This window comes from Phyllobates terribilis, unplaced genomic scaffold, assembly GCF_046119375.1.
Source record: "Phyllobates terribilis strain yellow unplaced genomic scaffold, ASM4611937v1 Scaffold_3__8_contigs__length_932513732, whole genome shotgun sequence".
Lineage (NCBI taxonomy): Eukaryota > Metazoa > Chordata > Amphibia > Anura > Dendrobatidae > Phyllobates > Phyllobates terribilis.
The window spans coordinates 658,560,769-658,573,944 of record NW_027362763.1 but is presented as its reverse complement, the minus strand read 5'-3'; the positions used below and the strand labels follow the sequence as shown (position 1 = coordinate 658,573,944).

The window sequence follows — 13,176 nt, the reverse complement described above, 5'->3', positions numbered from 1 at the left end:
TCCCTCTGTGTGTAATGACTCTATATAATAGATCTCTCTGTGTGTAATGACTCTATATAATAGATCCCTCTGTGTGTAATGACTCTATATAATAGATCCCTCTGTGTGTAATGACTATATAATAGATCCCTCTGTGTGTAATGACTCTATATAATAGATCCCTCTGTGTGTAGTGACTCTATATAATAGATCACTCTGTAATGACTCTATATAATAGATCCCTCTGTGTGTAATGACTCTATATAATAGATCCCTCTGTGTGTAATGACTCTATATAATAGATCCCTCTGTGTGTAATGACTCTATATAATAGATCCCTCTGTGTGTAATGACTCTATATAATAGATCCCTCTGTGTGTAATGACTCTATATAATAGATCCCTCTGTGTGTAATTACTCTATATAATAGATCCCTCTGTGTGTAATGACTCTATATAATAGATCCCTCTGTGTGTAATGACTCTATATAATAGATCCCTCTGCGTGTAATGACTCTATATAATAGATCCCTCTGTGTGTAATGACTCTATATAATAGATCTCTCTGTGTGTAATGACTCTATATAATAGATCCCTCTGTGTGTAATGACTCTATATAATAGATCCCTCTGCGTGTAATGACTCTATATAATAGATCCCTCTGTGTGTAATGACTCTATATAATAGATCTCTCTGTGTGTAATGACTCTATATAATAGATCCCTCTGTGTGTAATGACTCTATATAATAGATCCCTCTGTGTGTAATGACTATATAATAGATCCCTCTGTGTGTAATGACTCTATATAATAGATCCCTCTGTGTGTAGTGACTCTATATAATAGATCACTCTGTAATGACTCTATATAATAGATCCCTCTGTGTGTAATGACTCTATATAATAGATCCCTCTGTGTGTAATGACTCTATATAATAGATCCCTCTGTGTGTAATGACTCTATATAATAGATCCCTCTGTGTGTAATGACTCTATATAATAGATCCCTCTGTGTGTAATGACTATATAATAGATCCCTCTGTGTGTAATTACTCTATATAATAGATCCCTCTGTGTGTAATGACTCTATATAATAGATCCCTCTGTGTGTAATGACTCTATATAATAGATCCCTCTGCGTGTAATGACTCTATATAATAGATCCCTCTGTGTGTAATGACTCTATATAATAGATCCCTCTGCGTGTAATGACTATATAATAGATCCCTCTGTGTGTAATGACTCTATAGAATAGATTGCTCTGTGTGTAATGACTCTATATAATAGATCGCTCTGTGTGTAATGACTCTATATAATAGATCCCTCTGTGTGTAATGACTCTATATAATAGATCCCTCTGTGTGTAATGACTCTATATAATAGATCCCTCTGTGTGTAGTGACTCTATATAATAGATCCCTCTGTGTGTAATGACTCTATATAATAGATCCCTCTGTGTGTAGTGACTATATAATAGATCACTCTGTAATTACTCTATATAATAGATCCCTCTGTGTGTAATGACTCTATATAATAGATCCCTCTGTGTGTAATGACTCTATATAATAGATCCCTCTGTGTGTAATGACTTTATATAATAGATCCCTCTGTGTGTAAGGACTCTATATAATAGATCACTCTGTAATGACTCTATATAATAGATCCCTCTGTGTGCAATGACTCTATATAATAGATCCCTCTGTGTGTAATGACTATATAATAGATCCCTCTGTGTGTAATGACTCTATATAATAGATCCCTCTGTGTGTAATGACTCTATATAATAGATCACTCTGTGTGTAATGACTCTATATAATAGATCCCTCTGTGTGTAATGACTCTATATAATAGATCACTCTGTGTGTAATGACTCTATATAATAGATCCCTCTGTGTGTAATGACTCTATATAATAGATCCCTATGTGTGTAATGACTCTATATAATAGATCCCTCTGTGTGTAATGACTCTATATAATAGATCCCTCTGTGTGTAATGGCTCTATATAATAGATCCCTCTGTGTGTAATGACTCTATATAATAGATCCCTCTGTGTGTAATGACTATATAATAGATCCCTCTGTGTGCAATGACTCTATATAATAGATCCCTCTGTGTGTAGTGACTCTATATAATAGATCACTCTGTAATGACTCTATATAATAGATCCCTCTGTGTGTAATGACTCTATATAATAGATCCCTCTGCGTGTAATGACTCTATATAATAGATCCCTCTGTGTGTAATGACTCTATATAATAGATCCCTCTGTGTGTAATGACTCTATATAATAGATCCCTCTGTGTGTAATGACTCTATATAATAGATCCCTCTGTGTGTAATGACTCTATATAATATAGGAGCTTCAGTTTTTGTATTGAAGAACTGAAATAAATTAACTTTTCGATGATATTCTAATTTAGTGAGAAGCATCTGTATCTCCTTTTTTCTTCTTTCTCTACACACTTTGCTATATGGGTAGCACCATTTTTTTCATACTACGTGGGTGGTGTCCGCTTTGTATGTTTTTCTAAACCTGCAGAGTACCAGGAATAATACTGCAGTGCTGTGTGAACAGTACCTATACTACATCTGCACAGAGCAGACTACATTAAACTTATCAGTAAGGGTGAACTCAGATGTGAGGTTGGCCACACGGACAAAACTGCAGCAATCAGCGGCGCCTGATGATGGCGCAATCTGGCTTCACTATCACGAGGCCATTGGTTGCTGTAGGTAGGAGGAGACGCAGCCGCACAATCAACCTCACGTCTGGTTTCTCTCTTAGGGCAGGCGCAGACGGCCGTAAATTCTTTCATCTGAGTGAATCGGGACGATTATGCAATTCACTCTGATAAGAGTTTAATCATAGTGTGATTATAGTGTCATACGATTTTCTCGGATGAGAAGACAGAGATAAAATGTATCCATCATATCAGTCTGTGGACATCGGACTGCATTTAGATGTCATCCGAGTGCAGCCGATGATTTCCATGGACTCATGGCCAAGTGTGATCGAAATATCGGATCAAGCTCAGGCATGCTGCGATTTCTTTCCTCAGTCTACAGTCATGGCCAAAAGTTTTGAGAATGACACCAAAATTATTTTTTCCCATGATCTGCTGGCCTCTGGTTTTTATTAGTGTTTGTCTGATGTTTATATCACATACAGAAATATAATTGCAATCATATTATGAGGACCAATAGGTTATATTGACAGTTAGAATGAGTTAATGCAGCAAGTCAATATTTGCAGTGTTGCCCCTTCTTCTTCAAGACCTCTGTAATTCTCCCTGGCTGCTCTCAATCAACTTTTGGACCAAATCCTGACTGATAGCAGTCTATTCTTGCATAATCAATGCTTGCATTTTGCCAGAATTTGTTGGTTTTTGTTTGTCCACCCGTCTCTTGATGATTGACCACAAGTTCTCAATGGGATTAAGATCTGGGGAGTTTCCAGGCCATGGACCCAAAATCTCTATGTTTTGTTCCATGAGCCATTTAGTTATCACCTTTGCTTTATGGCAAGGTGCTCCATCATGCTGGAAAAGGCATTGTTGGGCGCCAAACTGCTCTTGGACGGTTGGGAGAAGTTGCTCTTGGAGGACATTCTGGTACCATTCTTTATTCATGGCTGTGTTTTTAGGCAAGACTGTGAGTGAGCCGATTCCCTTGGCTGAGAAGCAACCCCACACATGAATGGTTTCAGGATGCTTTACAGTTGGCATGAGACAAGACTGGTGGTAGCGCTCACCTCTTCTTCTCCGAATAAGCTGTTTTCCAGATGTCCCAAACAATCGAAAAGGGGATTCATCAGAGAAAATGACTTTGCCCCAGTCCTCAGCAGTCCACTCCCTGTACCTTTTGCAGAATATCAGTCGGTCCCTGATGTTTTTTCTGGAGAGAAGTGGCTTCTTTGCTGCCCTCCTTGAAACCAGCCCTTGCTCAAAGAGTCTCCGCCTCACAGTGCGTGCAGAAGCACTCACACCAGCCTGCTGCCATTCCTGAGCAAGCTCGGCACTGCTGGTAGTCCGATCCCGCAGCTGAAACAGTTTTAAGATACGGTCCTGGCGCTTGCTGGTCTTTCTTGGGCGCCCTGGAGCCTTTTTGACAACAATGGAAGCTCTCTCCTTGAAGTTCTTGATGATGCGATAGATTGTTGACTGAGGTGCAATCTTTGTAGCTGCGATACTCTTCCCTGTTAGGCCATTTTTGTGCAGTGCAATGATGGCTGCACGTGTTTCTTTAGAGATAACCATGGTTAACTGAAGAGAAACAATGATACCAAGAACCAGCCTCCTTTTAAAGTGTCCAGTGATGTCATTCTTACTTAATCATGACTGATTGATCGCCAGCCCTGTCCTCATCAACACCCACACCTGTGTTAATGGATCAATCACTAAAACGATGTTAGCTGCTCCTTTTAAGGCAGGACTGCAATGATGTTGAAATGTGTTTTGGGGGTTAAAGTTCATTTTCTGGGCAAATATTGACTTTGCAAGTACAGTAATTGCTGTTAAGCTGATCACTCTTTGACATTCAGGAGTATATGCAAATTGCCATTACAAAAAATGAAGCAGTAAACTTTGGAAAAATTACTATTTGTCTCATTCTCAATACTTTTGGCCATGACTGTACATGGTACAAGGAAAGAAATCTAACATGTGTGCAGCCCCATAGCCTAACATAGATCCGATTGTGATCTGATGTTTTGTCGGATCGCACTTGGACCGAACATACCCTCGTCTGCACCTCCCTAACAATCATTATTTACAATCTGAGGAATTGGACATGCAGGACCTATTGTATTATAGGCAGACGGAGGATACAGTCTTCAGTCTTTGCACCAGTTTGCGCCTGGACATACAGAATCATGAGCCTGATCTGCAGGGAGCCGCCAGTCACTACCAAGTAATGGTGGCTCCATCACAGGCATTGTGTAACAGGAGGCCAGTATCCACATCATTATTACACCGTGAGATCATGAGAATAAACCCCAGGTAGCCCCGCATGGATTACCAGAGTGCAGGGGTGGGCAATTCATTTTTCTGAGGGGCCACATGAGAGACAGTTACTGTTGTGGAGAGCCAAACCAATAGGCTGAAATTAACTCCTAAATGCTTCTATATGTGTGAACCCACACACAGCCCCCCACAGATACCATAAGAGCCCACACAATGCCCCTTATATACAGTGTGAGCCCCTACATAGCCTTCATATATACAGTGTAAGCCCCACATAGCCTCCATATATACATTGAGCCCAGCATAGCCTCCATATATACAGTGTGAGCCCCACATAGCCTCCATATAAACACTGTGAGCCCACACATAGCCTCCATATATACAGTGTGAGCCCCACATAGCCTCCATATATACAGTGTGAGCCCCACATAGCCTCCATATATACAGTGTGAGCCAACAAATAGCCTTCATATATACAGTGTAAGCCCCACATAGCCTCCATATAAACACTGTGAGTCCACACATAGCCTCCATATATACAGTGTGAGCCAACACATAGCCTTCATATATACAGTGTAAGCCCCACATAGCCTCCATATAAACACTGTGAGCCCACACATAGCCTCCATATATACAGTGTGAGCCAACACATAGCCTTCATATATACAGTGTAAGCCCCACATAGCCTCCATATATACATTGAGCCCAGCATAGCCTCCAGATATACACTGTGAGCCCACACATAGCCTTTATATATAGTGTGAGCCCCCATATAGCCTCCTATATAGCCTTCTATATACAGTGTGAGACCCCACATAGCCTCCATATATACACTGTGAGCCCACACATAGCCTTTATATATAGTGTGAGCCCCCATATAGCCTCCTATATGCAGTGTGAGCCCCTACATAACCTTCTATATACAGTGTGAGACCCCACATAGCCTCCATATATACATTGAGCCCCACATAGCCTCCATATATACACTGTGAGCCCACATATAGCCTCCATATATACACTGTGAGCCCACACATAGCCTTTATATATAGTGTGAGCCCCCATATAGCCTCCTATATGCAGTGTGAGCCCCTACATAACCTTCTATATACAGTGTGAGACCCCACATAGCCTCCATATATACATTGAGCCCCACATATCCTCCATATATACACTGTGACCCCACACATAGCCTCCACATATACACTGTGAGTCCACACATAGCCTCCATATGCACCGTGTGAGCCCCACATAGCCTTTATATATTCACTGGGAATCCCCATATAGCCTCCATATATACTGTGTGAGCCCCACAAAGCCTCCATATATATGGTGTGAGCCCCCACATAGCCTCCTATATACAGTGTGAGCCCCCACATAGCCTATATACAGTGTGAGCCCCCACATAGCCTTCTATGCACAGTGTGAGCCCCCACATAGCCTCCATATATACAGTGTGAGCCCCACATAGCCTCCATATATACTGTGTGAGTCCCACATAGCCTATATGCAGTATGAGCCTCACATAGCCTGCATATATACAGTGTGAGCCTCACATAGCCTCCATATATTACAGTGTGAGCCTCACATATATAGTGTGAGCCCCACATAGCCTCCATATATACAGTGTGAGCCTCACATAGCCTCCATATATACAGAGTGAGCCCCACATAGCCTCCATATATACACTGTGAGCCCCCACATAGACTCCATATTTACACTGTGAGCCCCCACATCGCCTCCATATATAGTGTGAACCCAACATAGCCTCCATATACCCACCTCTTCCGACAAGCCTACAACCTGCAGTAGCCATCGCTCCACCATATCGCTGCACGACCAGCTCTATCCTCACCTACTGTATCCTCACCCATCCCTTGTAGACTGTGAGCCCTCGCGGGCAGGGTCCTCTCTCCTCCTGTACCAGTTTGCCGTTGCGTTTTTGTTCAAGATTTTTCTAATCGTTTTTGCAATGTATACCCCCATTTTCACATGTAAATCGCCATGCAATAAATGCTGCTATAATAATAAATAATAATAATAATATACAGTGTGAACCTCACACAGCTTCCATATATACAAACAGTGTGAGCCCCACGTAGCCTCCTATATACAGTGTGAGTCTCACATACCCTCCTCTATACATACAAATATCCTAAACATAAGATTACAAAATGCCCTCCATATTTATATATGGTCAATATTGACTGGTGTCGTACCTTACTGAATTCTACATCCTTCGTCTGTTCCTCCACGACCTCTTCTTGTTCATCAACGTCTGTAAATGCAACACGTCTAGCTACAAAACAGCGACAAGAGACCTATCAGAATCTAGTGATATCACCCAAGACCTCAGCCTTGTAGGGTTGAATCTCAGTTCACTGATGTGTCTATCTTGGGTCTCATTTAGATGTCAGTTTTTGTAGTCACATTTGCAAAAATGACAACAGTAAGTGCAGCCATATCAGTTGTCACTTTTGAAGCTATGAATGGTAATATCATAACTATGTCATGCAACCTAAACTTGGAATAAATCCAAACACCACCTGCAATTAATTGCAGGTGGTATTTGGATTTATTCCAAGTTTAGGTTGTATCAATAGGGATCCACAGCATAGTTTGGTCCATATTTACCAAATGGGGAGGTATGACCAAGTTGATCTCCAGCCAATATGCATCATATATGTCTTTGGAATAGTGTTCTGTACATAACTATGTCATGGACTGAACATGCTGCTGACCAAGCCTGGTGGTCAGTAGTTTCTGAGAAGCTAATTCAAAGGTGACAAATAATGCGAAAAATAGAAAAAGTGTCAATTTGGCGGTAAGTATCCCAGGAAACTTCCAGGGTGGACCGTCTGTGGTCGGGGTGTGGTGCACGGAGGAGTATGCACTGGTCTGACTTCCAGGTCAAATAGCTCTCAATGGTCCAAAAGGGGATGTTCTCCAGCACCAAAGGAAAGTAATTAAAATTTAGCCTTTAATCCTATGGGATTAAAACATTGGCAGAATGTGCACATATTTAAAAAAAAACTATAATGCTTATGCGTTATGAGTAGAAAAACCCTTAATCAGCTGGGTTTTTCTACCCGAAATGCATATGTTTCAGATAAAAGTTTAAGATTAGCTGCTAAGTTTGAACTATTTTCCTTTGATGCTGGAAAACATCCCCTTTTGGACCTTTGTGAGACACATAATAAGGCTGCATTTCTTTTTATTACCTTTGCAAAAATTGCTGCTGTAACAAAAAAAAAAAAAAACACAGAACAATGGTAATATCCTTGTAAGTGACAAGGACGTTACTACCAAACTGCAGATGCAAACCTAACTTGTCACTGACTAATATTTCGCCCCAGGTAAATATTCAAATACACTAATTATCCCTGATCCCGGACATTTCAGTTAACAGTCTAAACTGGTAATAAAATGTATATTATTTGTCAAATTATTCTCGTTATATTTAGGCCCGGTTCACACAATGCGCTCACACTTTTTTTTTAATTTTTCCACCACGATTTTCAAATTCACAGCAAAAAAGGAAAGTATTTTTTTTTTTCACGATTTTGGAAACGTGCACCAAAAAATGCAGTACAATTGTATCATGTGAACATGGACTTATTGTTATCTTGCTCACTACAGCGGACGACTCCTGCTCATCCTGACTGCACCTAGCTTTACATTATCCACTGTCAAATCAAGGCTATTGTAGATTGTAAGTCCTCGTGCCCGCTGGACCCTTCTGTCACTTTTAGCCATCTCTACGTATACTTGTTTTGAACCTTTTTTTTTTGTATTGCTAAATGATTGCAAGACAAAAGTGAGAACTAAGTGGCTCGGTGAACAAAACATTGACATTTTGGGTCCACGGCCAGGAAACTCCCAAGATCTCAGTCTCGCTAAGAAATAAAGAAACAATGTGCTGACGGGAATTTAGAAAGTTAATTTTATAAATAAAAATTCTATTGCATTATATTACTAATCCAAGGCTGATTTTCATGTACAGAATGCTCGCTGTATTCGACACTGTTCATATGTGACTTTCATGCAAAGTAAAAAATGTTGTAAGACTAAACGCTGTTCTGTAGCAGACGTCTTACCTTTATTCTTGCTCACTTTCTTCATCTTTGTTGTGTGTTTTGGTACGTGCACAGCTTGAAAAGTGCCAATGATGTCCTTCACGGCTCGCTCTATCAGCTCACTTCTGTGGTTCAAATATTTTGCCATTTCTTTAGTGTAAATCTGAACGTAATGAACATCCACAGTTAGAGTCATCGCTTCTGCACAGGGGAACCTGGGGCCATGTTAGCTCACATCTGAACTTGGATTTTATCTTTCTTACTGTCTATGTACTGTATATGGGAAATGTGATGTACAGTGTACTTGTTGCACCACAGAGCACATTGACACAAGTCTAATGTCAGGTTCAGTAGACGCTCCCAGACAGTTTCCGCTGCTGTCTAATTTTTGGGGTAGTTTTCTACTAATGATGCATTACCCAAGTCCTGTATATCAAGTGCAAACAATGTAGTATTGTGCAAGAATCAAGCATGTTCCACATAAGCCGAGGAGAGAGGAGCGGTCAGAGCAGCCGCAGGATTATCAATGAGCTGCAATTCAGTTCTATGGAAACCATAATTAAAAGCAACGTGCAATACAAGGTGATATAAGATGGCAGGACATCACCTTCTATTACGGAACAAGGTAACTTGCAAATTTACAACTTCCCTCTTCTTACCAGCAAAAATTATTACTGGAAATCACCAATTATTAACGGAGTGCTTGTCTCCTATGGTTTCCCTCCACATCCATTCTTCTCCCCGTTCAGACGCTGCCCATCGTGACAAGCTCATTAATAGCATTGGGAGATGCAGGACCATGGGTACTCGCCCTGCCGCAAGGAGGCTGCAAGTAGGAGGCCGATACTAGGAGGCTGTAAGTGGGAGGCTGACAAAGGGTGAAATAGTGTTAGCTCTCCCTGGTGGGCTATGCCCTTTATTCAGACACGATGCAAATAAGTTGCTCAGTTTTAGCCTAGAGCCCATAAAAGGTGGACATGACCTGTTTTAGGTCTGCTGCACAATATTCTTTCCCATTTTTTTATTTAAATATACATTTTCCTGGTGCAGACGTCCCCCCCTTAATGTACCTGCCTGTGGACATGCTGTCATCACAGTTCACCAGTCCCACCCAACTACTGCAATAGTGGAGTGCCGGTGTGCCCACAATCGGTGCACGACCTCCAAAGGAGTGATTCTGTGGGCATCCCAAGACAACATAAAGGTATAATACGAGGTGGACCAACTATCCGTGTCCTCCCATAACTTTCCATTGGCTTGCAAGGGTCTATGCACTGGGGGCTTCCCTCCTCTTTATTCCCTTGGTCCATCCCTTCCCCCAAGTTCTCGGTTTTACAGCCACTTTGGCAGTGTCCGTACTTTCTTGCTGATTTTCTGTGGATCGTTTCTGGGGCTACAGTGCCTTTTTTTTTGCACTCTTCAAGGGGTGTTTTCAGAGCCCTCAAAATCTCCATCTCTCCCCCCTGACTGGATGCCTCTCTTTTTCCAGCCTCCAGGCCACCTCAGTAATCTTTTAGCCTCACTAATTGAGGCCCCCGGCTTTAGTCGCAGCTAGGTCTAGGATGACCGGGACCCCCTCTGACTCCCTATACCTAGTTCAGGAATGATGGTCAGAGAGCAGACATTTTCTCACTTGAAGTGTTTTTTTGTGCTATTTCCTTGGGTAAGGGCTTATTTTCCTTGGCTCCAGGCCGTCTTTACTTATGTAGATTCCCTTGTTGCCCCTCTTCTATCCCGGCACACTTCCTTTCCATTGGCCTCAGAAAACATCCAGATACAAGATCCAGTTCCCTCTAACGCCAGCGCCATTTGCAGGACACAGATCCGTGGCTTTATAGCTCCCGCACCTCTCCTGGGTAAGGGTAGGCTCTGTTCTGGGCCTTTTTTCATATTTTCAAGGCACCATGTCCTCTTCCTGGGGAGAGGCAGGCTGCCTGTGTACTGGTTACTTGTGTAGTTTCTTCACAGACGTCTGCCATCCTTCTCTGTCCAGTGCTTGGACTCTCTGCACATGCAGGACCCATCAGATCCCCTTCAGGATCCGAGCCCCACCGAATGAGTGAAGTCTTTGACCCAGGTAAACTGGCCAAACTCTCCCAATCCATGCTTGATTCTCTGGAAAGCTTGCCCGCCCAGCTTGCCCATCAGTGTTCACTTGCCCAAATGGATCCTGACACAAAGCGCGAGGATCCCAGATGACAGAACAGCTTCACAATAACAATCACACCTGTGTTGTAGCAATCCAGTGTACTTGCGGCACTGAGAAATTGAGCTTCGAAGCTGCATTTATATTAGCCTAATTGTGCATTGGGGGCATCTCGCACACTTGATTACTACAAGACTTGACTCCTCTTTATTGCTCTGACTAAGGCAACCATTCCATTACTTTCATTAGTAAAAAAACATCCTGGCAGGTTCCCTTTAATGTTATTTCAGTTATCGGCCATTTCTACACAGAAATCATCAATATGTTATTACTCTAAGATTCTCCAGAAAGGGAACAGGACGTGTCTTGTTGGCCGGTACATGTACAGCACACGACTGTGATGGTATACGGCGCAGTCGATGAGTTGAACAGTGGCAGATTTATCAGTTCACACTACCTCATTACTAGCAAGCAGATTTTCTACTGTGTCCGGACCGTCATCAGGAAGAACGATGAGCAAGGTCTCTGCGATATCCTTCAGGAGCACATCGATGTGGAGTCTATGGATGTCATTCACCTGTGGATGTTAGAAATGGATGTGTTCACACATTGCGGCTGCGCGGTGATTAACTGATGCAACCGAGACAAAAAACGCAATGACGTGACTTGTATATTTACAGCAATTGTGATAATAAAAACGCACTGCTGTTACAACGAGTGACTGTAGCCTTAGGACCTAGAAGATGCAAAATCACATCATATTCATAGTCACTTTTTATTAATTAAATGCATCTGTAACAAAATTACAGTTATTGAACTAGACAAAGATCATACAGTGGGTGCGGAAAGTATTCAGACCCCTTTAAATTTTTCACTCTGTTTCACTGCAGCTATTTGGTAAATTCTAAAAAGTTCATTTTTTTCTCCTTAAAGTCCACTCTGCACCCCAAAACAAATGTATTAAAAAAGAAAATTAAAATCTCACATGGTCATAAGTATTCAGACCCTTTGCTCAGTATTGAGGAGAAGCACCCTTTTGAGCTAGTACACCCATGAGTCTTCTTGGGAATGATGCAACAAGTTTTTTCACCCCTGGATTTGGGGATCCTCTGCCATTCTCCCTTGCAGATCCTCTCCAGTTCCATCAGGCTGGATGGTGAACGTTGGTGGACAGCCATTTTCAGGTCTCTCCAGAGATGCCCAATTGGGTTTAGGTCAGGGCTCTGGCTGGGCCAGTCACGAATGGTCACAGAGTTGTTCTGAAGCCACTCCTTTGTTATTTTAGCTGTGTGCTTAGGGTCATTGTCTTGTTGGAAGGTGAACCTTCGGCCAAGTCTGAGGTCCAGAGCACTCTGGAAGAGGTTTTGATCATCCAGGATATCTCTGTACTTGGCTGCATTCATGTTTCCTTCAATTGCAACCAGTTGTCCTGTCCTTGCAGCTGAAAAACACCCCCATAGCATGATGCTGCTACCACCATGTTTCACTGTTGGGATTGTATTGGGCAGGTGATGAGCAGTGCCTGGTTTTCTCCACACATACCGCTTAGAATTATTACCAAAAAGTTCTATAGTCGTCTCATCAGACCAGAGAATCTTATTTCTCATAGTCTGTGAGTCCTTCATGTGTTTTTTGAGCAAAATGTATGCAGGCTTTCATATGTCTTGCACTGAGGAGAGGCTTCCGTCGGGCCACTCTGCCATAAAGGCCTGACTGGTGGAGGGCTGCAGTGATAGTTGACTTTGTGGAACTTTCTCCCATCTCTCTACTGCATCTCTGGAGCTGAGCCACAGTGATCTTGGGGTTCTTCTTTATCTCCCTCACCAAGGCTCTTCTCCCACGATTGCTCAGTTTGGCTGGACGGCCAGGTCTAGGAAGACTTCCGGTGGTCCCAAACTTCTTCCATTTAAGGATTATGGAGGCCACTGTGCTCTTAGGAACCTTGAGTAATGCAGAAATTCTTTTATAACCTTGGCCAGATCTGTGCCTTGCCACAATTATGTCTCTGAGCTCCTTGG

The 13,176-nt window shown here is 42.1% G+C and overlaps 1 protein-coding gene across 1 annotated transcript in view; it reads right to left on the bottom strand.

Moving 5' to 3' along the window:
- LOC141258594 (dynein axonemal heavy chain 8-like) overlaps positions 1-13,176 on the bottom strand; it is a 415,976-nt gene that overhangs the window by 352,066 nt on the left and 50,734 nt on the right. Inside the window, exons 15-17 of the mRNA XM_073673563.1 lie at positions 11,616-11,735; positions 9,034-9,175; positions 7,156-7,235 (exon numbers count right to left, since the gene is read on the bottom strand). Of these exons, the coding sequence (XP_073529664.1) occupies positions 7,156-7,235; positions 9,034-9,175; positions 11,616-11,735 (342 nt within the window). The remainder of the gene's footprint in view (positions 1-7,155; positions 7,236-9,033; positions 9,176-11,615; positions 11,736-13,176) is intronic.